General features: G+C 37.6%; 1 protein-coding gene across 1 annotated transcript; it reads right to left on the bottom strand.

The window, feature by feature from the left end:
- Positions 1–1434: 1434 nt before the first annotated feature.
- Positions 1435–27299, bottom strand: si:ch211-117n7.7 (uncharacterized protein LOC751622 homolog). Its single transcript, XM_038281398.1, has 13 exons — positions 27125–27299; positions 15198–15313; positions 15014–15119; positions 14788–14907; positions 11590–11620; positions 11448–11493; positions 11031–11160; positions 4559–4596; positions 4407–4486; positions 4231–4313; positions 4069–4147; positions 3867–3988; positions 1435–2031 (listed from the first exon to the last, which is right to left on the bottom strand). The coding sequence occupies exons 1-13, from the start codon at positions 27211–27213 to the stop codon at positions 2010–2012; spliced, it is 1062 nt and encodes a 353-aa protein (XP_038137326.1). The 5' UTR covers positions 27214–27299; the 3' UTR covers positions 1435–2009.
- Positions 27300–27816: the final 517 nt, after the last annotated feature.

Below are 27816 nucleotides of genomic sequence, written 5' to 3' on the forward strand. Positions count from 1 at the left end.
GAGAGCTTTACCTTTGACAGAGTGGGGGAAAGGGTCACGATCCGGGTCCACGCGTGGCCCGGACGGGGTTCTGTCAGTTTCTGAAAAATTCTGAACTATAATTTCACACATTTACCTAAAACTGTAACTCTGTTTTCATAAGCATGCAGTTCATCACATGGCTGCAGGAATTTTTCAAAAACTTTTTATGAGCTTATTTAAACTTACTACCAAAATTACAAAGACAATATATATCAATATGAAATATCTATGGAATATATTAGCTTCTCTGTTTCCCACAAGACTTTTCTATTAAAAATGTGCAGTTATTTAATAATAGAATAAAATAGAAAACCCTTTTATTGTCCCACATTGGGGGAATTCTGCTGTTTACAGCAGCAAAAAGACTGTAGAAAAACTTGTGGACCTTAGAAAAATTTATAAGAATAACATAATCGTAAAGAGTTAATAGATAATAGACATAAAATACTGTAAAGTGTTTTAACAATATAAATCCATGCATCTGGAATTTAGACAAAAATCACAAAAGTACTTAGTATGATACTTGTATAATTTTTTTAATATGATTTTACTATAAAACAGTATTTTTCTTTCGGATCTTTTAAATTATTATTGTTATATATTTTTCCTTTTTGTTTTTCATTTATAAAAATAAAATTTAATTCGTTCAATTATGCATTTAGAACAAATCAACAATTTTTCTAAAAAGAAAAAAGTTTTCAAAAACAGTTTAAGGATCAAATCACAGCAGGTTAAGGTGACATATTTTGCCTCCTTTCCTCTGATACCCCTATATAAAATCCAAAGAGTTTAAACTATCACTGACAGAAGAGACACTAAGAATCAGTTAAGAAGCTATTGGTTACTCTAGAAGAGCTGCAGAGATGCAAAGCTTATGAAATAATTGTTTGATAGAGCAACGATTAGCCATTAGCTCCAAAAATCTATCATTTATTAAAGGGTGCTAATAAGAAAGCCATTATTAAAAGAAGGACATTACAGGACCTGTTTGCTTTGAGAAAAGTGGGAAACCAAAGAAACATGGCAGAATAAGACCACAATTAAATACATTCTGGAGACATCCTACATATAAAATTCTATATGTAGAATGTTACCTAATATTGCACATTACTCTGAAAACAGTATCTCTGTGAAGAAGCACAGCAGTGGCATTGTGATGCTGTGGGATTTTTTTTATTCAGCAGGGACATGAAATTTGGTCATTTTCTTCTGTTTGTATCACACTAAACCAATATTATAACCCATACTCCATCGAAATTTGTGAACTTTTTAATGCAAGAAAAGAAAAATAATTTTTTAGTCTTAAATTGCTAATCAGAGCCTGTGTAAGAGAGAACCCCTCTGGCTTTCCAGCTAATTCTTTCCCACAACTGAGCTCCAATGCATGAATCAAAAAGCATTTAACAACACAGAGAGGATTTCAAAAGGTTTAATGAATTTATTACAGTAAAAATCATCTTGAAGCTTTACATGTTCTGTATTTAGAGGATAAGAAACCGACTTTACAAAAAAAGGATACAACACTTCAGTATGTTTAACCAATCATTCAACTCCAGTACTTTCAATGTTTATCAAAAGCTGCAACAATTTATTGCATATGAATTAAAAGTTATTTAAAAAAATGTGATTATTAAAGGATTTTATGAAAATGTTAAAGTATTAAAAAACAAATTCCACTCTGGGTTTGTTGCATGTATAATTTGCTTAGATATTGAAATGTAAATTCAACCTTTTGTCGATTAATTTTTCCAGATTATTTCCTGAATGCAAACTGGATGATCTTTCCAGAAGGTTTTACCTAAAAGATGGATCCAAAATTCTGATTCTGAAATCGGAGCATTAGGCTCTTTACTGCTTGATGATGGGCTTCCGGCCGGGTCTGTTGTGTTTTATTGATGGTAGAAGGTGTTCGAACCAGTGGAAGAAAATAACACTTGTTGTTACATTCAGGTCCGTCTTTATCCGAGGTCCAAGTACTCTTTCCAATGCTACAACGAATTCACAAACTCCCTGCCAAGTGGAAATAAAAGGAAACAGTGTAAGCTTTGCAGAAAAAAAAAAACATAAATCTCTCATTTCTAGTTTATAAAAAGTACCTAAAAAATGTTATGGTTTTGACCAGACTCTAAAATTACTTTTATCAAATAAAAAATGTTTAAAAGCATTTGAAAAATGTCTACACAACTTATTTGTGAAAGGTTTGTTAGATAAACAGCTTCATTAAGCCCAAGAGACACCGCAAAGATTTTGGAGAAAGTTAAAACTGGTTTATGTGGTAAGATCTATAGTTCTACACTCTACATGTCTGACTTATATGGAAAGGTTGCAGGAAGAAAACCAAGAAGGAAATAAAATTGTAAAAAAAAATTAGCAGTTTTTACCAAGGAAGACAAAGAAACTTCATGGTAAAATACAGTGGTGGCAGCATAATGCTGGGATCCTTGTCTTTATTAGGGACAGGGATGCTATGTAGAGTTGAAGAAGAACAAATGAGCTAAATACAGATAAATCCAGCAACCAAACGTTTTATAGCCTTCAGAAGACTTGAGACTGGGAAGGAGTCGCCAACCAGGAGAAGTACAGCCAGAAACACACAGTTATGGCTGTGATAGATTGATTCAGCAAACAGGAATGGTCGACATGTTGAAAGTGTCACACTGAATAAATGCTAAAATGAATGAGCCCACTCTATTGCCACTAAAAGGATTGGTGCTTTGAACGCCCAGGTAGCATTTATGCAGGTAAATTCACTTTACCAGGGCTGTGGATCTTCTGCGGACCCAGTCCCTTCCAGGATTTTGAGGGGTAGTTGATATACAGCTTCAGTGCTCTATTCCACCAGTAAAAAGTCTACAAAAGATGTTTATATTTAGATCTTTTTTTAAGCTAGAAAGTACACCTTAATACTTCAGCTTGAATTATTCTTGTGGTCAGTGTCTCAAGCAGTGGCAGAGCCCTGGGTGATCAGGGCTGGCCGGTGTGGAATGGCAGCAGCTTTAACATTGGTCAGTGATTTGGTTGTAACCCATGAGAAAGTACACCTAAGATGAGAAAGTACACCTAATACCCTCACCTGTATAGTCAAACAGCCTGGTTTTAAATTGTGTCGAAGCAGAGCTGCTTAATATAAATAAATGCACATGTGGACTTTTATAGATAACGTTTTGGCATAAAAAACTTTTATGTGTTTTTGCTGTAGATATCTGAGAGTTAACTGTTGATTATAATAAAAGAAAATACCTGTGTAAAATGTTTTATAATTGTTATTCTAATTGAATCATACATTCAAAAAAGACTCTGTCCAGATGCAGATGATAGAAAAAAAAACTTTTTAAAACTTAAAACTTTTTAACTTTGGGGATGTACTTATAGCTGGCAGCATACATAGGAGGTAAATGGAGAACAAGTTGTGTGTTTTTATTACTGCCAACTACAGGACTGTAGGTGTAGTGCAGTTTCTCAGGCTGATTGCCTGGGGGCTTCTAGATTGATGGGAAAGCACACTGATGAATTACCCAGGATTCTTATTACTGGGTGAATACAAATCCAGGGGCTTTCAGTGGAAAAAGGGCTTTCGTTGCTGAAGGTGATTCTTCATTGCAAGAGCATGGAGTCTACATAGTTTTCAAACTAAGCATTTCCAATTGGGCTACATCTGCTTTTAAGACAATGAAAATTCAGATTCTTTTGTATTTTTGTATATGATAAGAGTTTGAAGACTTTAAAAGCTGATAAAAATCAGATAATTTTTAGTTTGTCTTGTTTTGCAGCCAGGAGCTGAAGGTGCATTAGTGTTTAACTACATCCCAATCACACTAAAAGGAGTCAAAGAAATGTTCTCTCACTTTAAGACACCGGGAAGCTTCGGATCGCGATATAAGCCGTTGTGCAGATATCCCAGAGAACCATCAAATGTCACAAGCTTGACTCTGTCTTTACCCTGCGCCTTCGCAGCAACCTCGTACGTCTGAGAAAGTTAAACAGAACAGCTGAATTACAGTGATGACTGTAAAGCAAACATTGCCTGAAAGTAATAAAAAGCCTTACCTGTCGAGCTACTTCTATGGGAACCAAGTGATCATCCTCTGAATGAAGAAACAGAATCGGACTCTTCATTTTCTTCAAACTGAAAAACATATCTTGGTAAACAGAAAATCCTCTTTTCATATGATGCATCTTGTAATATTCTGCTCATATGAACCCACTCACTTTTGTTCTGTAGGAAAGACAACCTTTTTTTGTTCCCACAGGAACCTGAACAGGTTCTTAATGCCTGGAAATGTCATGTAATACTTTAAGGAAGGAAAAAAAAAACCATTGCAAAGTCGTTAGCGACAGAAAAAAAATCTAGAAATTGTGAAAAATGTTTGGTTAGTGCAGCCTACCCAGCCAAAAACATAAAACGGCATATACTGTCGTTCACTGTTGAACGCCCCCTCGAGAATCACGCCATCAAAAACGACGCCTAAACAGGAGTAGAACAAATTAGCATCGAGACTTTCCTAACATGTCCTTAGAGGCCAGCAGTAGAACACACCTTGTTCAAGCAGCTTCACCGCAGTGTTGGAGATCACCCTGCACAGAAACACAGCCTTCAGTTTGTCCAGCTTTTACCTCCTCGCCACGTAGATTTTAGTGCCAAATGTCAGGCTTCATTTTTGGATGAACATGAGACACAGTTAAAACCAGATATCACCACACACTGTTCAAAACATGATGCATATTAGCCTTCTTAGCCTCGGAGTCTGACTGCTTTAACCTGCTTCTTTGTGTAAAATCATTGGAAAAACAAAATCAGCCATAATATCAGGATCTGGGAATCTAGTTCATCTATGGATCCTCTTTCCGGATGTCTGAAGTCATCATTTTTATCTGTATAAACAGCCCAGAAAGTTGAGTTCTGTACCCCAAGAGATGAAGGCGTTTTACTCCAATCTGAGCAAATTAACGCAAAACAAATTAGACCTCGAGAAGATGGAGTAATTAACCATCTGAAACAGGTCCCGTACCAACATGGACTTAAATGCCACTCAGTAAGAAGAAGCCATTACTCTAAATACCAGATAAAAAGAAGCCGGAGACAAATATGTTGTTCTTTAAGGCATTCTGTGTGTTTGGTTGAACAAAAATGAAAAAGTTGGCGCCATGGTGACCATTGTTAGCCTCCTGAGACCGTCCTGATCTCGCGAGCTTTCAAGGTTTCACTCGCAGATCAGTCTGGTTACTTTCCGTTAATGAAAATTTGGAGCCGTTCACCAAACGAACGTCCAATCAGCGTTGGCTTTGAGGCGGGTTGAAGTGTGACGCAACGAGAAGCGCGACAGTTCAGTCTAAAGAACATGGCGGCTTCAGCCGAGGAAACTAGCGTTAGCGTGGCTATCGAGCAAGTTTTATCGGAATTACAGAGTATTTGTTCACTGAAAGAAGAGCAAAACACTGCTCTGGAGGCTTTTCTCAGAGGAAAAGATGTTTTTGCTCTTTGCTATGCGGAGCAAATCCAGCAAATCCATCTGGCGGAGTCAGGTTAGACCATTAGTACATTTGGAGCAAGCCTGAAAACACCATCATCACTGGGAGCTACAGAGGCGGCAATAAATAATAGATAATTGAACTTTATTGATCTCATATTGGAGAAATTCACCTCTGCATTTTAACCCATCCCCTTGGGGAGCAGCCATTGTGCAGCGCCCGGGGAGCAATTGGGGGTTAAGGGTCTTTGCTCAGAGATCGAGAGTGGCAGGCTGTGGGAGTGGGGCTCGAACTCAGAACCTTAGGATTCCAAGCTCTGTGCCCTAACCACTTCCTTCCATTTCTTCAGTAGTTTTACTGACTATTGAATTAATGAAAAAAATGATATTTAATTAAAGCTACAGTGTGTAATAATTACAGGGATATAAAGTCAGAAATTTAACATATTATACATAACTATGTTATTTATCATCACCTATGAGCTCAGCCTTTTAACCATAATATTTGCGTTGCCTTAGAATTCGTTATTTATAATTACATAGGAGCGGGTCTCGCAGCCATGGGGGCAGACATCTTTGCGCTACGGCAAGCGCAGAGGCAACAAACTAGCGATTGCGAGATCTCCCATTACGCTCGAAAATAACTACGGCAAGTTGAGAGAGATTAACTGAGACGGTACTGAACAGTAGATGGCAGTATTATGCCTGAGAAGCGTTTAGTCTGCCTGAAACCAAAGAAGAAGAAGAAGCAGGTATACGGCGCTTCAGTAACAAGAAAGGTGAACAAGGCGGCAGGGCGTGAGTGACTTTGCAAACTGTTTGGCACTGTGTGGCCAAACATCAGACGAATGGAGGATCATGCCTACTCTGTATCACAACGAAAAGCGGCGGACACCGAACCCCCGTCATCTAAGAAGCGGAAACACGACGAGAATAAACGCAAGCGTGAGAAGAAACGACAAAAAACACGGATCAACATTGGCACGGCATTTACACGATGGAAGTCACTGATGGAGGAAAAAGGTTTTCAAAGTGACGCTCAAGTTGCCAGTTTTCTCTTGGACAGGTAATTAATCCTACACACACAATTGTCTAATATCACTGCAGTTTTTGGAGTACAGGATGCTCAGACCTGTCTAAAACAATAACATGCTGCGTGATGATGCTGTTACTCTCCAGTATACTTATTCAGCAACGTCCCTGACGTTTCACAGGTAATGATTCAGTAATTTTCTGTAAAACAATTTTCTGGATATATACCTCGGTTAATTCTCTCCGGCTCCTTTGGAGATCTTCAAGCCTTTCTTCCTCTGCTCTCACCCCGCTGGCACCCCTCCCTCGCCTGGCCCTAGCTGCACGCCCACCCCGGCCTCTCTGCCCTCTTCCTCTCCCTCTTCCTCGCCTTGTAACCCCCGTGCCACAAACAAGACTTGGACTCTGTAAACGGGGAATATATATTCTTCTAGCGAACACAATCTCGCTGTTAAACTAATGACTACAATTACTTCGTCTGTTTATATCACCATGCAAAGCAGCTCACCAAAACGTCACAACGACGTAGAAAAAATAACGGGTATATTTATTATCTAAAGTCTACATGAAATCTATACCCTACACAGACTAATGAAATACTATCTGTAAAATTATCTATGTAAACAAACCTCATCACTTGAGAAGGTAGGTGATTCCGACGTCGTGGAAGACATTTTGTCCCGTAACGCTCGCCGTACTGTTGAAGGGGGAGAAGCGGTGGGGGGGAGACGTTCATGTTGCTGCAGTCTGGACGTTAGATGTCGCTGAAAATTACACACTGTAGCTTTAAGCCAATTTCCCGTGTTTTGAGTAGGTTAGTAAGAAAATGTACCAATGGAACAAGATGGTTTACATTTAAGACATGGGCGTAGGTTTGCATAGGGACCATAGGGACATGTCCCTACCAAAATTTTGAACCGACCTAATTGTCCCTACCAATAATTGGATGCGAGCAACATGTTTATAATTTACAGCAGTAGTCTTTTCCTCTCGCAGCTCCTCTGCCTGGTCTCTCTTGTCGCTTTCTCGTAGCAGCGCATGGAACTGTGCTGCGCTGTTTAACTCCACTCTCATTGGTTGTTCTGCCTTAGGTTCCGCCTTCTCTCTCTCTGATTGGCTGTTTTTTAGTCTGCGTGCACTTGGAGCACAAAATTGAAAATTTATTCACACTAGAATGCAGCGGTTACTACAATTAATATTAGGCTACAAAACAAGTCCCAATTAAAAAAAAAAGGAATATCATGTACACTAAAAAACAAAAGCCTTTTTTTCTGTTATAAAACGCCAGGAGTTCTGAAGACTGCTGGAAAAATGGGCAAATAAAGGCTGTAAGCCATCAACATTTCTGATTCTTAGCCACAGCCAACTAAAAAAGAAAATGTGAGGGTTTCCTTTTTGCCAATATCGAGTTGCTATTACTGTTTTCATTTTTTGATGACTCTTTGAGGAAGTTCAGGTATAATTATTAGCAGGTGTTATTTCTCTTATAGAGTATAACAACAAGAAACGGTGTCTATACATCTGCTATTTTTGGTTTAAAAAGCATAATTAGGGTTCCACATAATAATAGTAATTTAATTGACTATTTATACTTCTAGAAATAGGATAAAGACAAGAACAAACAGAGGAAGAATATTAATATTGATTTTATCTTACATAGATTTCCACACATTCTATAAGTAAATTAGTACAAACATTAATGTCTGGTAAAAATGCTTGAATCTGGCTGTTTATTTTGGATATTATTAAATTCCAGATAAGATAGTGTTATATTGTCTTTTATAATTGTTAAAAGTGATTTTATATTTGAATACACTCATTCTACAGCTCATTCTTAGTGTTGTGTTTGTAGACGATGCCACTAAAAAAGGAAAGGAGCTATTTAAACAGTCAGACAGTAAGCAATATAGGACGATGATAAAAGGTTGTGTTTCATTAAATCCTTTACTATTAAAAATGCACTTATACATTATATGATTATAGGAAACACAGATATCCAGTAATAATGATGCAGGGGCAGCTTGTAGGTGAAGCAGCTGCCCTTCAGTGCTTCAGGTGATGTCTAAATAAACCAGGTGAAACTAAAATATTTCCTCTTCAGGAATTCTGGATGGAGAATATTGACAGACAATTTTTTTTTTAAATCATATATATATATGTATATATTGTATTTTTACAATTTTGGGATAATTTTGGTATAATTACTGATCTAAGTGGGTTGCTCTGTCGGGGAAAGGCACATTTTACATTTATATTACTGTATGTTTTAAAGTCTCCATACTCCAGTTAATGATAAATTACATACTAAATTAGTTAACAATTATTGAAATAATCAATTAATATGATTAATTTTTTTTAGCCCCAGATAAAATACATGAAATGGGCTATGCAGAGTATCTACAGCCCAGATGTTCAACTTTTATAGTGAAGTTAATATATTAATGAATGTATTATTTTGCTTGATACAGAGAGAGCATAGTAGGCTACAGTAGGTAAAATATAAGAGTGGGGTTTAACTCTGCACAATTCTATATCTTAAAAAGGAAAATCCTGTATTTACCTTCTCTCTTATAGTCGTTCAAATGAAAAGATTTTCAAAGTGGACAAAAGTCCTAATTCCACATTCATCAGAGCCGGTGATACTTCAAACATTGATAAACAGCATCTAATGAGTGTAGTGCTTATACATTTTTTATTAATGTAGCAAAAGGATGCTTCTCTCTTTTAACAATGAATTCCTCTTATCAGTACGGATGCTTACATCGAGCTTAAAAAAGGACATGCATATTGCATAGCACCAATGACACCCGACCAATAGTGTCCCTACCAAAGTTCAAATCAAACCTACGCCCTTGATTTAAGAACAAAACAACTTGATAAGACAAAAACAACCTGTCATCTTATTTCATGTGTATAATATCTAATAATTTTATGTCAAGGATAGAAATTCTCCTTCTGGTGGCAAATCACCTTATATATCTGCTTAAATTAAGGGTACATACACTTATTTTAAGAACATTTGAGCCGTTTTTTAGATGTTTTTGCAGTGAGGAACATCCGAACACATCAGCCAGGAAGTTAAACGCATGACGACAAATTGGACCCTCAAAATGGACAATTAAAGGAATCATAGCTCAAGATACAAAGTTGGCCAAAAAAAACCCCCATCAACCTTTGAAACGGATCCCAATCTGTGAGTGAGGCTGCTTTCAACGCTGAATCACTTCCTCCATTAAAGTAATTATGGAAAATGAGCCAAAACTGCAGCAAATGTCTGTTAGAAACCTACAGATTAGAAAGCAATTCTAAAAAAAACTCACAAAAAACCCTTGACAGAAAGTTAAAAAATAATTAGTTGTATTTTTATGTGTCCATTTCACCCAAATTAATTATTTTTGGTAAGTCTAGTCAGTAGTCTAGTTGTAAAAAAAAAAAAAAGAAGGGGGATGGTGGAATATTTTTTTTTTGGAAGCATGCATTGCCTATTCTATTAACCTAAAGCAATATGCACGGTATAGTTGTTACATGTCAGGTAGGCCAAGGCAACTCACAACAAAAATATTTTACTCTTAAAATCAGATTATTAGATAATATGCACTTGAAATAAGACAATGTGATTATTTTTTTCTTATTTTAAATGTAAATCGTCTTGTTCTATTTGCAAACTGTCTCACTTACCTCCTCAATTCAAGAATAAACTTAATTTAAGAAAATTTGACTTATCTAGATTTGGATTATTTTCCAGTGCTGACAGTGGACCTGCAGTCAGTCCCTGATGGCTATCCCTGCCCCTACATAGGGACAAATTTCCCACTGAGATCAGCTTCATAGTCATGGTAGGACACTTCTTTCATTTTATTTATTTTGCTCAGGCTTCTCATAAGCCCACAAGCAGTAAAATATTGTAAGAGCACTATTATTGCCATTACACTGGAAAAACAATCCAGAAATAAGCAAAAATTTAAGTGTATTTACCCTTAATTTGAGTAGGTAAATTAGATAGTTTGCCAATGGAATGAGTATTTTTACTCTTAAAATAAGTTAATTGGATAATATGCACTTAAAATAAGACAATGCAATTGTGTTTTCTTATTTTAGGTGTAAATTGTTTTGTTTCATTGGCAAAATCGCTCTTTTACCTCTTCAATCCAAGAGCAAATGCACTTATTTTAAGAAAAAAATATTTATCTAGATTTGGAGTTTTTCCAGTGTACTGTTAATGAATAGTAGAAATTTTACACATTCAGTATTAAAATGTCACATGGGATGGTATTGGGGGATGTTCATTTAAGACGAGCGATGATTTTTTTAAGAAAGAGGATGCCATCTCCTCCTCAACTCAAGTTCTGACTCTAGATGACCTAAAAAAAAAAAAAAGAGAGAAAATAATAGGTGTGTTTTTTCACTCTGTTTGTCAATATCTGGTTTTAACTGTTTGCATTTTCAATTTTGGATCCAACATTAATTTTAAGATGCCAGAGTGTAAAGGTTTGTGTTTTTTCTGCTAACCCAGTGCCAAGAGAGTGTCCCCAGATGACCACCAGGCTGTCCCCGCTGCGAGCTTTGACCCAGTTGTACACATGCAGGGCATCTGTGGTCAGGCCAGACTCGGTCGGCTCTCCGGTGGAGTCTCCAAAACCTGCCAAAGGTTCTGACATCAGCTGCAGCTTTGACACAGAGCTGTAGAAAGACTGCTTTTCTCCACCAGGAGATGGCACTACTGTAACTCAAGAGGGAAACCTGCAATCAAGGCTGACCTGAGGTTGAACTGCTGCTTTTAGGCTGCTTCACAGCCAACAACTCAGAGAGCAAATGCAAAGGTCTACAGGGATCATAGGGCTTCAGAGAAGAGAAAATGAAATGGAAAGGACCTTGGATCTCAGAGGAGAGAGGGAACAAAGAAAGAAGACAATAAAGAGCTCCTACCTCTGTAGTCCAGTGCCACCACATGGTAACCCATCGAACTCAGCAACTGTTGACCCACAATGTTTAAAAAATGATCATTTAGAAAGATAAAGTCCAATCTTATGTCACGCAAAAGAACTAATCAGTGTTGGTGATTACTTACTTTTGTCACTCCCACTCGGTGTGGAGCTCCTCTGTGGAAATTAATTGGCAAACATACATGCAGACAAATTAATGATTACTATAACATATAAATAAATAAATGGCAGCAAATATGTGTAGCAGCGCTGATGGGTTTCTCTCCTCGCAAGCCAATTATCACAGAAAGGTGGTTCTGAAAAAACAGAAGCTTACTGAAATGTGACACATGCCGCACAGAGCTATCACTCAGACACTGTTCTCATTTTGATCGTTAAGGTTAAAAGCTAATTAAAACCAAAAACCTAATTTTTCCCATACAAATAAAAATATTAAATTGGCCAATAAAACTACTTCTACGGTCCAGACAGGTTAGGTTATATCATTATATATTTAATAGCACTGAGATATGAAAAGGAAGGTAAGCCACTCATTCATTCTGGTAGTTCAAAGAATGAATGGAAAGTTTAGTGGAAGGGAAACAGTGGTTAAAATACATGACCAAGTAATATCCATAGGCATCAAGGAAATTGCTAACAGCTATTCTACTCCTTATGTTATGCCCAACATAAAGCAGAGGCCATGTCAGTCGCCTCTAATGTTAAACTGGTTAGTTTAATGTCGGCACAGTCAACGAATCGATTATAGAAACATTCATACTTCTTCCTTTTGAAAACCTTTAAATAGATGCAAATGATATTTTCCAGCAGGACTTATTACCTGCCTACATTGCAATTAGGACTGGGCATTGTTCATACCCTTTATGGTTATTGGGATGCATTTCTTGTCATAATATATGATCATAATTTTGATTTATTGTTCAAATGAAAAATTTGAAATCATAACGTTTAAAAAATCCTTATTTTCTTTTTCCCCCCTTTCTTTTTTCATTCGAGCAATTAAAAAAATCAAAGAATATGATCAAATGTGAGTACTGTGGGATATTTAGTGATATAAATCACACTTCTTTAGTATTATTTTAAGATCTAAATGTGTGAATCTGGGACTATGATTGCAGTGACATGAACTCACAGCCATACAATTACCTAAGAAAGACTGTAAAGAAGTAATGGAAAGTTTTTAGATCCTCACTTTTATTATTAATACCATAGTATCTCAAAATATTGTGATAAGATTTTACTGCCTTATCACCCAGCCCTAATGGTAAAGGCACAAATAAATGATTTTATGAGGAAGGTATGAAAATACACTGATGAAAAACCCACAGGGAACAAAGAAATAATTTTAATGACAGTGAATATGCATGTTTATTTGCTGTAGGTGAACATATGATACACAATGCACAATGTATTAGTTTAGAAATGAACAGATACAGTTTTTTTAAGGCTGATTCCGATTATTTCGACTTTTCTCTAACCCAATTCCTGATCCTTTAACCAATTTTGCAGATTCTTTCATTCTTTCAGCCAATTCTTTTTGCCAAATATTACTTTCACTGCAAAAATTTAAAAAAATAAGTGTATTTGTTCTTCTGAACACGCAAATAATACGATTTCCCAATGAAATAAGAGATTGTGCATTTTAAATAAGATCATGGAGTCTACTACTTTGTTCTTATTCAACCTAGATTATCTTAATCTCTTGGCAACTTGTCTTAATCATCTCCTCAAATGAAGAGAAATTAGATTTTTTTGCATTCTTCTCTGATAAAAATGCCCCAATGAAAGCAAATTTTATATAAAATTTAAAATGAAAATGAAAAGACATTACTAACAAATTGAAAAAAACATCACCTACAGAGAGCAAATGGAGAGACCAGCATCGAGTTTCACATGATCTCAAAGCGTGGCTGCTGAATGCTCCAGTGACATTTACATAGCAGCTGATGCAAAGGCAGTTTAAACAGTGCTAATATATCGGCCAAAATATTGGCAGCCCGATGTATCTGTCCATCTCTATTAAATATCAGTTCTAGTTATTGACTTTATGCCACAAACGTCAAAATTACCAGAAACTGCCTTAACTTTGCCTGAACTTCATCAATCTTTGTGACATTAATGGGAAACAACATGAGCTTCATGTTTTGAATGGAAGTACTGAAGTAAATGAGTGTCCTAAATAGGGTTGAAACAATTAATCGGATTAATTGATTATCGACTAATTTAGTAACCGATTAATCGTTAACTGGAGTATAGATCCTATATAGAGAGACTCTAAAACATGAGAGAGCGACCCACTTACAGCAGTTATTGTGGCGGACCACTAGGGGGCTCCACTCTCACTCAGTGGAGAGATTGCAGTTATGTTTGTTCGGATGTGTATATACCGTAAATTCTCTAATATAGGCCCGGGCCTTTATTTCACTCAAGTGCATCGCGGTCCAGGCCTTTATTGGATAGAGGCCAGAATTAGAGACAGCCCTCTATTGCTATTTGAGCAAAACAGACTACCAGTGGAATGAATAAAAATGAGATTTTGTGTCTATTTGAACCTATAAAACACTAGGTTCATTTATTGAAAAAGTACAGTTACCATGTCTCGCTTGGTTTGAAGTAAAAAAAAAAAAAAAATCCTCCAATTCTGTTTAATTCTCCTCCTCAGTTTTTCTCCTCCTCTTCATCTCTCCCTTTAATCTCCTCATCACTCACGCTCCTCCTGTTCTGCTGCGTGTCTGTTCTCTTCCTCGCGCAGACGGGCAGCAGTCAGGGCCTGTCGTCCAGCTGCGCAGGGCTGTGGTACTTGTATGTTACTTACTACCACAAGTATAATGTTGAGGTATGCCCAGAAAAAATGTTTATAGCCCCGGCCTGTATTAGAGACCGGCCATTATTTACCTCCTCTGACAGCGAGACCGGCCAATGTTAGAGTCGCGGCCGCTATTGGAATACAGGCCAATATTAGAGAATTTACGGTATATGGATTTTCTGTAAAGTTGCTCTCAGTTGGAGTAGAGTAAAGAACTGTTTAAACCTGCCTGCTTTGTGTCGTCATCTTCACTCCTCCACATTATTACACTAAGATTGTAAGAAATATATAAACATTTTGCATTTAAGATAAAAAAAAAACATTTTCTTTCTGCCAATATGTTATATCCAGAACTCTTCAATTGCAAGTTGCAAAATTCTTCTTTAAAGAATCTTTGGCTATCCGATTATCAAACAAAAAAATAACCGACAGATTAATCAGATTGCAAAACAATTGATAGTTGCAGCCCTAGTCCTGAAACCTTGTGGATCAGGTGTGAACGTATAAATCCTCCTACCTCGTGCCTGTGTTACCGTGCATATATAAGAAGACCGGATTCCCATCATTTAGAGTGTTCTGGTACCAAATCAGGTCCTTCCCCTGAGCTTCTTTCCACCGACTCTCAGGAACCGTATGCCTGAAGATAAAACATCACCTACAAATAAATAAAATTTTTTTTTCTAGCACTACATGCTTTAAACCTATGACAGAAAAAAAAAAACAAAGACCCGTCTTATACTCACCACACACCCAGGGAAATCCCTTCCTCTGATGTTAAGTACATGTTGATGGTGTGATTGAGGGAGAGATCAGCAGGTCGGCCGAGGTCCACAAAGAAAGGCACATGAACTGCACACCAAGGGGAAGGACAATTTTTTTGTTAGAGCTTTAAAACCCCTCTGTTATGCAGAAAGGATCCTGACTTACGTCTGTAGGTGTAAATAACCGCCTGAATAAAATCAGGGATTACTTTATAAACGACAGGTACCAGAATGCAGACAGCAACAGCAATCAGTAAACCTTTTTTTAACCTCCGACCAGACCTGAAATCAAGCAGAGAACTGTTTTACTTATCTGCAGTGGTGGGAATATTTATTTCCAGCCTGCGATCCAATGGAAATGTAGCAGAAAACACAATAATATAATAATACATTTTCTTGATTCATCCATGTCTAGTGTTAGGTTTATTATTTATACATCATGTGCATTGTTATTCTGTTAGCCAGATTAGACAGAGTAGAAGGCCTTCCTTCACATTGTGGATGTCACTGTGTGTACGGAGGTCATCTAATCAGGACAGCCTTCGTGTCTTTAAAAATACACAGGATATGGGAACATCTTGGAGCCGGTCTGATAGAGGAGAGCTATCTGTAACCATGAGGCATAGAAGCAAGCTGCATGAAGTTTAAGACATGGATGGCGTGTCAGTTTCTGATACGGATAGCTAAACATCAACATGATGCAACACATAGACTCATGAGCTATAAGAAGCAGGAGATGACCTTGTTCGGGGCTCAATTTTTGCCAGACGCTCGCGGACGTGACTTTTGAGCCCACAGCTGTGCAAGCTCCAAGCATTTTCTCTGTCCTGTAACGACCTGATTTGGAATAAACTCTGTTATTTTTTACTCCTGTTTTATAGTCCTTTTTATATTGTTTTACCGAGTTTGAGTTAAGAGTAGTAAATAACTTGCTCCCAGGAAAAAAAACGCGAGGAAGCCCCCTGTGGCGCAACAGCTTTTTTAAAGGGACATAACTTCCTCATTTAAACACTAAAAAAAGAGATTTGGATGGACTCCATCAACGTCTAAATCCGAGATATTTTGGTCCATTTCTAACACCTTAATCTACTGGTTTTATAGTCATTCCGTCATAATTTCAGTGGTTTTAGGGATCGTTGTCCAGTTGATAACCTGTTGCTTACCAATACTGACAAGGGAGGAAAGTTTAGTTAAATAGGGACAATGACTGCCAGAAACATCCAAATCACACAGAGGAATAATACTGTGTCCCAGAGATTAGTTCATAGTCCACTCTGTTAGATACTTAGGTCATATGGCTGCCAACCAAGCCCACATGATCACCCTTCCACCACCATACCCAACATTTGGTCTGAGCTCAACCTTAAACATTTTAACTTTGAAACAACTTTGATAAACGGAGAAGAATCCCTTAAAGGGAACAGCAACTTTTAAACAGAGCGTGCACGAGGAAAAATGGGTTTGTGCACGCTCTCTAACATGTTAAATTGGCGTTCCCTCTCGGGAGCGGGTGCATTTTTTTTAAAGTGTAGAGGGCAGGTTTTTCCAAATCCTCACAAAAATCCTCCACTATACCTTTAACTGATCTCATTTATAAAGGAATGCTTCATGAAATTTTAAACTGTTAGATAAAAAATTTCAGAACATTGGAAAGAAAGAGGAAGAATGTTTTACCGTGCAATTATGGACTTAAATAAAAGAAAACAAAAAGGCTGTAAATTGTAAATGGGTTCATAGGACTTTCCAAATTAAAGGGCTGCAGAGGTTTCTCGTCTAAGGTCACTGCTGATGACTCACTGACTTGGTGTCATGTTAACACAGACACACCTGGATGCTCCAGTAAAGCAAATTGTGGTCACACCGCTGCTGATCAATTATTTAGATGCTTTAATTAGCAGCATATTGGCATGTACTCTGCCTCTTAAATCCTTTAAAAGCACCGTGTTTTTTTCCTGATTGCATCGGAAGCCAGGAATAAAAGTCAATGAGAGTCAGGTAACTGGGTTATAGTTGACTGTAGCAGCGGCATGAGATGCACTATACATCACTGATGAATTTCTAACCAATAGGTTATTTGAAGGGAGCAGTTTGCTCACTGAAAAACAGTTGTACTCAGGCTTGGAGTGGTAATCTGGGATACCCGCATTTGCTCGGTGGGCCGGTCCTAATTTCAGTGTGCCTGCCCTCCTTGTATCATACCGGCCCCCACACCTACTCTCTGGCTGAAGCACCTACCTGTGACAGTAATTAACTCAAGAAGTAATACAATGTTAACTACCTAAATGACGCACACAATATATGTAGCCCTTCCTTGTCATGCACATCCTTGTGGCGGTTGGCATATGGTGTAATTTTCTATTACTTCAAACTTCAAAATCCTTGCAACAAACTAAATTATAATAAAGCAAAAATGCTTTCTTTAAACCAAACTACTATGTTGCTCTTATATTTTCGAATTTGTGTTTGAATATTTACCAAAAACATGTTGTGGTGCATGATGGGGTTTTGAATCTACAGGCTAACGTTTCCGTCTTACGTGCATTGTTGCCAGGTTGGGATGGTTCCCAATCTGGCAGTTTAGGATGGCCGTCTATGTTTAAAAAATGTTTTTCTTTAGATTTATGACCAAAGAGATTAATAGACTTTGGTTGAAATTGGGCGAGATTTTGTATATCCAGGCTAGGGGTGGAACGGTTCACAAAATCCACGGTTTTTGGTTCGGTATATGTTTATTGTTACACCGAAAAATAAAAAAATTAATAAAAATTAAAAAAATGTATGAATTTTTTTTTAAATGAAATTAATGAAAAAATCCCCAAAAATTAATGAATTGTAATTATTTTTTAATGATTCGCGGAAACCCTGGATCAGAGCGGAGCGGACAGCGCCACAGTGGAGGCTGTAGGCTTTGCTTTGCGCAGGCGGTCTGGACATGATCTGGCATGATATGTTGGTCATGTTGCTGTTAGCATAAACAAAACGTGTTGCACAATGTTTTAGTTTTATCCACAACTTTCTTTCCGCCGTCATCGTAGGTCACTCTAAATGCAAAGTGGTCCCATACAGCAGACCTATAAAGTGCTGCTGGCGCGTCTTCCAACTCCTGTTCTTTCCCACTCGCCATACCCACACAATTCTCCACAACAACTGATTTTTTTCTTCGCTTCTTCTTCTTCTTGTTTACTACTGGTGGTTGGCTTTGGTCGCAGTACCGCCACCTTCTGCTCTGGAGTGTAAACGCTTCGCCTATGAGAAAATGGAGCAGCGCATGAACCGAACGAAACACACGAGAACCGAACCGAGACAGTGGAACCGAACGGTTCGGATGGTTTTCATAAACTGTTCCATCCCTAATCCAGGCGGTTTATGAAAATTTTTTAGGCTGAAAAAAATCTGAAAATTTTTTTAGTAAAATCTGGCACCCACTGTTACGTCCGTGTTAATAACCAAAGCCAGTAAAACTGCATTTTAGGAGTCTTGGTGATGGTTGTCGTTTGATGCTTGAAGATAGATCAGTTAATCCACAATGTGTATTGGTAATGTGTTTAATATTTGAGATACACGCGTTTGACTGTGCTTCTAGGAAGTCTATAAGTGGGCCGGTGTAGATGGAAAAATGCCAGGGCTGAAAATCGTTCCCAGTCCGAGCCTGGTTGTACTTTTGATAAAACACCGGGAACAATTTCTGACACTGAACCTAATGAGTTCTTCCCTCTGCTCATCTTTTTCTGCTCAAAACAGTTTTTATAAAACAGCGATGAATCATTCCTGCACTCGTCTGTTTAGAGTCAACAGAAAATATACCACACAGGTGTTTTAGAGCAACAGAATGACCCTTTAACCCTGCTTCCTGTAATACAACCCTGACAAAACAAGAGGAACTTTCCTAGGAGTTCCCTCAGAGAAGCATGAAGGGCTGCTGCAGCAGGTGCATGTTGGGCTGCAGACTCCAGCCCATCAGCATGAACATAAGAGCTGCGTACTGCTCTGTGGCTGCAGAGATAAGGAGAGACGCCTGGTTGAGATTTAAGTGTCTTGATTCCCCAGAGGCGACAACAGAAAGAAGGAACAGTTCCAGACTACAGCCAATTAATGGACAATACCTCCCTTCATTCCCTCTATTAATGCTCTAATCAGCCTGCAGAGCCTTTTTAGCTGAAGACCAATGTCTTTACGGGGCTCAAGGGACACATATTGCCAGCCATTCATTCTGAAATTAACTCCATCTTTGATTAATAACTTCTATTTCTTTGTGAAAATATATCCAAAAGCTTCTTAGGAGATTTTTAAAAAACATAAAAAGGTGTAATACAGTTATGAAAAAAAAAATACCCTCATTATAGTAATACGTTTTTTCTCTGATGAGGCATTTAGGAGTTGATTTAGAAACTGGGGAATAATTCATCAGGTTACCTGACTGCAGTGCTACTAAGCACTGCCAAGAACTAAAACCTAACAAGAACGTTTTTTTATATTTATTTAAAAAAATTCTCAAGACTACCTCTTACACTGATGTTCATATATTTAGATTATATACATATTTTTCAGGTTAAAAATGCTTTTCTACTTTGTCTTTGCACTGATATTGGTGGCTTTTAATCTATTGCATTTAATGAAATAAAGTCATTTAGATTCAGATTCAGTTCAACTGGATCCCACACATGATTTTTCAAAATTATAAATACTCTTAAGAAACTTAAATGGTGTATCTGGATACAACTCTAATTTAGCATGGTATAATTACTAAAGTCAAGATTTGTTTGCAACGTTTTTGCAATTGTTAATCTTATATTTCTGGATAATTTACACATTAAGGGAATAATACATCAGAAAATCTTAAAATATAGTATTTTTTTTAGGTTGTAATAATAAACAGTGCTCCACTTTACCTCTAAGTGTTTCAAAAATGAAACAGGATCTGTAACATGTGGAACTGATAAAGTTAGCCAACACTGGTGTTGGATTTATGTTAAACTGCTTATAGATGCTAGCCTCGCGAGCTTTCAAGGTTTCACTCGCAGATCAGTCTGGAGACTCTCCGTTAAAGAAAATTTGGAGCCGTTCACCAAACGAACGTCCAATCAGCGTTGGCTTTGAGGCGGGTTGAGGTGTGACGCAACGAGAAGCGCGACAGTTCAGTCTAAAGAACATGGCGGCTTCAGCCGATGAAACAAGCGTTAGCGTGGCTATCGAGCAAGTTTTATCGGAATTACAGAGTATTTCTTCACTGAAAGAAGAGCAAAACGCTGCTCTGGAGGCTTTTCTCAGAGGAAAAGATGTTTTTGCTCTTCTCCCGACTGGTTTCGGCAAGAGTTTGATCTATCAATTGGCTCCTCTTCGTCGTCGCTCTGTTAGTACGTCATATGCTTCGTTGATCTGATTGGTTTATTTGGCCCGTCTATCACCAACACAGGCCAATCAGCTATCCAGTATTTCCCAAAATTACTTCAACGGAAGGTTTCCAGATGGATATGCGGAGCAAATCCATCTGGCGGAGTCAGGTTATATATATATTGCGATGGACTGATAACCTGTCCGTGGTGGACCGCGCCTCTCACCCGTAGACAGCTGGAGATTGGCACCAGCAACCCCAACAACCGAGCAGGGATACGCGTGATAGAGAATGGATGGATGCTTATAGCTATAAAAGCATAATTTAAACATGAACAGAATTAAGTACTTTGGCTTGGATCCTGTTTTCAATCTCTTTAGATTTTTTTTTTATTTTGAATAATATTTAAACTTTTTAAATCTCACACTGGAGAAATTCACCTCTGCATTTAACCCATCCCCTTGGGGCGCAGTGGGCTGCCATTGTGCGGCGCCCAGGGAGCAGTGTGGGGTTAAGGGTCTTGCTCAGGGACCAGTGGATTGGAGGCTGTGGGGATCGAACCGGGTACCTTCTCAGAGCACAAGCCCACTGCTCTAACCCCTAGCCCCCCCTCAATGTTTCATTAACCAATAGTTTGGGTCATGACTTCACTCTGGTACCAGTTTTCAGGTCAGAAGAGGGAAAGTTTGGACACTTTCTGGTTTGCACAATAAATGTATGGCTTTTAGTTAAAGCTCCTTCCACTTGTGAATTCAACCATTACATATTCATCAGCTCCTAATTTATTGATGCTTAATGCATTAAAGGTGTGACTAGAGGTTTAAAGATGAATTAACTTTTTTTTGGGTGAATCTAACATTTGTTAAAAAGCTGTAAAAATCCATGCAGGTATTTTCCTTCCTTTCTTTTAATATACAAATGTTATTCATTCAGCTTTAATTTTCCTCCGAATCCACAGAAACACAACCATGCATAGAGGCTCAACCATGCTGTATGCAAAGCCACAAATATTAGCTAAATGTTTCCTAGCAGGTTGCGTCTTTCCTTCCAGCTGTAACTGTTATCTGGAGGGGTAGAGTTCAGCTCTGTCTTTTGATTTTACTGGACCAGTCCAGTTTTTATAGGCATAGTTCATTCATTATCCATAGATAGAAGCTGGGATGGGTGAAAGGCGGGATGTTAGGGTGTCAGGAGTAACGTTTTGGGAGCTGCACACAGATAACATTGAAAGGCTTTAAGGTAGGAGGAGACAATGATTGAGCTTGTTTACAAGATTAATGGTTGCAAGAGTCAAGGAAAGAATTTTAAACTTAAGAACACTGTATCAGCTCACCAGCATGGTGGTGGCAGCGTGATGAAGAGTGGAAGCCTCTTAACTTCTCACCTTCACCTAAAATCAGCAGATAGATGGTTGGAACTTGGTTAAAGGTATAGTGGAGGATTTTCTTTTCCTGTGTGGATCATCGAAATAAACGGTCCTCCTAATTGTCAATCATTTTGGCGATAAGTTTACGTAAGTCCGCCTACGTGTTCCTCCCCATTTTCACTTAACAGTGGTTAATCTGACATAGTGAAAAAATTGAAAATCTTCTTTTCCAAGTTTCTTTTGGAAAGTAAGCCAGGCATAGACGGTGTGAGTTTTTCAATCGTTGCACACAGCTACAGCTCACTCTGTTCGATAAAACTGCAGGGTTTCGTTATACAGTATGAGTTAACAGGTCACGATGGATGTTCTCACACTGTGCAGCACGACGCTCTGATGCGATCTACCTGCTCACACCATACGTCTAAAAACCACGACGGACTCAGCTCCGCAGTGAGATGGCGCTGCTCAGATTCGTCTATCCGGAAACCAATTGAGTAGAAGAGGAATATGAAGCTCACTAGAGTGAAACGCACTGCCTTGGCAATTTGTGCAATTTGTGCTAATAGCCCTAAAAAGAAAAGGTGACAACATATTTGGATAAAGACATGACTGAGCAAACATGGCTACTACAGTCTGTCAATTTTACAGAAAGAACTCCATTTCACTTGCACCCCTGCAATGCTTCTGTGTTTTTGTCTGAGAGGAAGAAGAAGAGGAGGCTTTGTTTGCGACTGAGCGATTTGCCCACGAACATGTTTTATTTTCTCCCGACCTCACGATTCCTGATCGGGAGGTGGTCATGGGAGGCTGATCCCCCCTCGTTACCCCCTGTACACTACACGACACACGAAAAACTTCTCGCACTACTAGAAAGTTGGCCCGAAAAGGGCAAAAAATTGCACAGTGTAAGTCCGGCTTGAGCATCTATGAGTGATGCAAACAGCATCTCACGCAGGCTCTTGCGCGCATTTAATAGGCGTGCATTTAACAGGGTTGTGCATGTGCATTTTTATTTTTTAAGTAGACAGGGACGGTCTTTATGGAGGATAAAAAGTGCCAAAATTAAATAAATAAATTTAGCATGAAATAAATAATTAAATGTGTCAATAATTAATTAAATGTGGAATTAAATAAATAAATGTGTCATTAATTAATTAAAACCACATCACTAATATAAAGTGCCACAATTAAATAAATAAATACAGCCATAAACAGTGAATTAAATGCGTAATTCATTAAATAAATAAGGAATTAAATATATAAATGTGTCATTAATTCAATAAAATACGTCTTAATTTTATAAAAGAAATATATATATAATTATTTCAGTGTGCGTTTAATTATTTCATGGTCCTGTGTCGCAGTGCATCGAAACCATTAAAAGAATCTGTCAAACTCACCCATCAAAGTTAGGGGGCGGTTAACTAACACCTGATTGGTCACCCTGCACATTAAGGCGAAGCAAATCGATTACAGAGACTCGATTCACGTTAACCCCGCCCCCTAACTTTGATGGATGAGTTTTCTTATAATTATATATATATTTTTAATAAAATTAAGACGTATTTTATTAAATTAATGACACATTTATATATTTAATTCCTTATTTATTTAATAAATTACACATTTAATTAATTGTTTATCGCTGTATTTATTTATTTAATTGTGGCACTTTATATTAGTGACGTGGTTTTAATTAATGAATGACACATTTATTTATTTAATTCCACATTTAATTAATTATTGACACATTTAATTATTTATTTAATGCTGTATTTATTTATTTAATTTTGGCACTTTTTATCCTCCATAGGTCTTTTCAAAAATTCTCCACTATTAAATGTTTCAAACATGAAACAGGATTTGTAACATGTGGAACAGATAAAGTTAGCCAACACTGAGCTTTTGGTATGACCCCGGTCTTGAGCTCAATGACAATTCATGCCTAAAAGCAGAGTCTGTGTCGGGAAATTCAAATGAACTCTGTCATATTCGACCAAACATGAGTCTGTTTGGAAACATCTGTATGTTTAAGTCTGACCATTTGCGCGAAAGAAGCAAAAAAAGACAATTAATTTAAATATCCCCCCTCATTTGTTGCTTGAAAAATCCATTAAACATTGTGTTGTGTGACCAGGCCAGCGAACATAAAGGGACCAATTCAAACTAAAACATTATAAGCTCCAAATTAATTGAACATTCATGCCAAAGATTAGAAGATGCAAACGTCTGATCCGACTTTTAGCTGCGGCTTAGAAGAAGAATTAGTTCAGGGTTGAGCTAAAGAACTCCGATCCAAAGGGCAAGGTAATGCATCATGTCACAGAGTAACAGCAGAGTGAAACAGAGATCATGTGTGTGTGTTGAGATGTGTTAGTGGTTTACAAACCACAACAGGACCTCAGTGACTCTGAATACTCATTATCCAACAGGAATGAAAACAAAGCCATATTCCTGGAGCACTATTTATTATTACAACCTTAACCTACAGTTTCAGCATTAGCTGGTGCTCATTAAGCGCGTTTTATTGTGCAGAAACAAGCTTGCAATTTCCTGTTTGCTTTTTGAAAAAATAATTAAATGAGCCTCTCAGGACTAACAAGAAGTAAATAAGTATAGCAAGAAAAACTAGTGTTAATTTAATTGACTAGAAATATGTTTTCAACTTAGAATATGTAATTTAAAACGTGCATTTTAATGAATTAATGTTCTTTTGGCAACATTACAATCATTACCGAGATTTCTGTCACAGATTAACATGAAGAGATGCATAATTGTGGAAGGAAATGTGTGCCTGCTCGTATGGTAAAAAGAGTTTGACATGTATTTTCATGTGCAGCGTGGGATTCCCTGAGCTGTGTCTCTAACAGCTGTGTGGAAGTCTGTTTTTTACTGTTTTCATTGCAAAAGAAAAAAAAATACAGGAAAAAAAGAGGGTGTGAGCAACAATCCTTAAGCCTCTCACAGATCTTTCTTTGGATCTAGGGTCTGGAAGGTGACTGGGCCCCTCCTGCTCCAAACGAACAGGTGATTAACAGGCTTCAGCAGCACTTGGTGATATCATGAATAAAAAGCACATATGAAGCACAGCAGGGTATGAAGACTAAGGCTGAGAACTTTTGCAGGTTTTTCTTCCAGGATTGCCTGTTTTCAACTGCATCCTGAACTATAACCAGCAGCCGTGTCATTCGTAGGCAAGGCAAGGCAAGGCAAGGCAAGGCAAATTTATATGTATAGCACAATTCAGTACAAAGACAATGCAAAGTGCTTTACATGATTAAAATACAGGAAGATAAAACAGAATCAAAGCAAGTAGGAAAAAAAATAAAAAATAAAATAAAAAATGCAGAAACAAAAAAGGACTAAGAAAATATGTTTTAATTGAACTGTTTAACTAGAACAGTCGAAGGCAATCCTAAACAAATGTATTTTTAGTCTTGATTTAAAGGAACTCAGGCTTTCCGCACTTTTTACAGTTTTCTGGAAGTTTGTTCCAGATAAGTGGAGCATAGGAACTAAATGCTGCTTCTCCATGTTTAGTTCTGGTTCTAGGTATGCAGAGCAGGCTGGAGCCTGGAGTGGTCTGGAGGGTTGATACACTGATAGCAAGTCTGTGATGTATTTAGGGGCTAAGCCATTCAGAGATTTAAAGACTAACAGAAGTATTTTAAAGTCTATTCTCTGAGATACAGGGAGCCAGTGTAAGGACTTTAGAACTGGGGTGATGTGCTCTACTTTCTTAGTCTTAGTGAGGACACGGGCAGCAGCGTTCTGGATCAGCTGCAGCTGTCTGATCCACTTTTTAGGCAGACCTGTGAAAACACCGTTGAAGTGATCAATTCGACTAAAAATCATGCTCAGACATTAGTCCTTTAATCCTGGAAATGTTCTTCAGGTGATAGAAAGCCGACCGTGTAACTGTCTTTAAATGCTTTTGGAGGTTCAAGTCTGAATCCAGCACTACACCTAGACTTCGGGCCTGATCAGTGGTTACTAGCTGAAGCGACTGAAGCTGTGTGCTAACTTTAGATCTCTCCTCTATTGGTCCAAAGATTATTACTTCAGTTTTGTTTTTATTCAGTTGAAGAAAATTATGGCACATTGGTGAAGAAGAACACTCCCACTCCCACAGTATGATGCTACCACTACCAAACTTCACCGTAGCTATGTTCTGTTGAGGCTTTTTTTCCTTCTTCTACATGTATCCAATTCATGGGATCTACCATGATCTAGTCCTGGTTTAAACTATGGCCGATCATCCATTTAGTCCATTATTATAAGGGAGTACATAACTGACATGTGTCTTGACAGATTCTCCCACATGAGCTAGAGATCTCTGCAGCTCCTGCAGAGTAACAGCAGTCTTCTTAGCTGCTTCTCTTCACAGCTTTAAGTGATCCTTTAAAGGGCACGTTACTGTTTTTGATCACTTGCATTCCCCTTAGAAATGGAGTCCCCTCTTGTTCCTCAGTGAGTTCTAGAAGCACAAGATCTATATCCAGCCATTCAGCAAAAATCCTGCTACATGGCTGTACATCTTATTTTGGCATTTGACCAATAAGATGAGCTCTTAAATAATATATTAGCTACTGCAAATCAAGTCGGAAGTTAATAAGCCTAGTTAACAATTATATTTAGGTTTATATACTAAACAGTGTACATTTCAGTATCAGCATTAAAGCCTCTAAGGTTATGTTGTACCAAAAAAGGGTTTTTTAATGAACTTCTTATAGAAGCATTTTAATTTTTCTTATATAGATATATTCCGCAAGTTGGCGTTTCTTGTTTTTACATTGACATTCATTTTTGCCATTAAAATATCCATATTCTTTTAATGTTACAAAGGTAATAATGTCTTATCCTGGATTCCAATAGAACTATTGGCTTGAAATTTGGATTTTGAAAGTATTTCACTGAGTTCCCTATAAAGGGTTAAACTGGGATTTCTTAATAAAGATTAGATTAGATGAGATGAGCTTTATTTATCTCACAGCGGAGAAATTCACTCGTCACCTATTGGCATAGAAGTTACAGAAGGTGCATTAAGAATACACAATATATATACAGTATATCAAGATAAATAAGGATTAAGGTGCAGTGTACATGTATCGCACACAATGAAAAACAAAATAAAAATAAGAAATAAAATAGACAGATTGATGTTTATAAATTGGTTTCAGTGGACTTTATGCACATTAACTGGAAGATTTATACAAACATTTGCCCCAGTTTTGAGTTTTATTTTTTTAAAGTAAGAAAACCAAACTTTGTTTAGGGTTCTTATAATAAAAAGGACAACCTGAATAGCTTATAATTCCTCAGACAGATTAATTTAATCTCTGACAACCTAACAGAATAACTTTGTTAATGATTTTAAGCAGCTAGAGTTACTCACTGAGACCCCTGCTGTTTCAAGCTGCTGGCTGCCTTCCTGTCCTTCCTTTCTGGGGAGGAATCAGCAGGTTTCACGGTTCTTCTCTTCATTGTTTAATGTTCCTAACACCTCACTACTAAAACCTTCCAGTGTTTCCAAACTCCTGCTCGTGCACTTTGACCAAGTCTAGATTTGATGAAGGTGGAGTTTAAACACAGGAAAAAGGGGGGGAGGTGCCAGGGTTGTTAAGGTGGTACCGATTCAACACATAGGTTTTTTTATTGGAGACAACGCCACTGCAACTGGAACTACCTTAAATAAATTACACAATCAGCAAAGTTCAAACTTTATTATCCAGAAATGAATACAGCATAAATTAATCAGATAAATAATTTATTTTTTGTTATTTACAGATTCATAATGTAGATCAATTTTGCAAGTTTAATTATAAGCATAAACATTTGTGCTACAATTCAAAGAGCTGAATTATAAAGAGCACATGAGAACATATAAACAGAATAAAGTACATTGCAGTTGCATAATAAAGGCAGATAAGGAACAGTTGGACTACAATCAAAGTTAACAATCTAAATACACAAGTATAAGGCAACTCTGAACAAATAACTTTGGGTTTCAGCCCTTCGGGAAGTTTGTTCCAGATGAGTGGAGCAGAAAAAGAGGTGAGCTAGTCAACCTGAGTGGTTTATAAAACA

Source organism: Cyprinodon tularosa, unplaced genomic scaffold (assembly GCF_016077235.1).
Source record: "Cyprinodon tularosa strain WSP-4 unplaced genomic scaffold, ASM1607723v1 ctg170, whole genome shotgun sequence".
Lineage (NCBI taxonomy): Eukaryota > Metazoa > Chordata > Actinopteri > Cyprinodontiformes > Cyprinodontidae > Cyprinodon > Cyprinodon tularosa.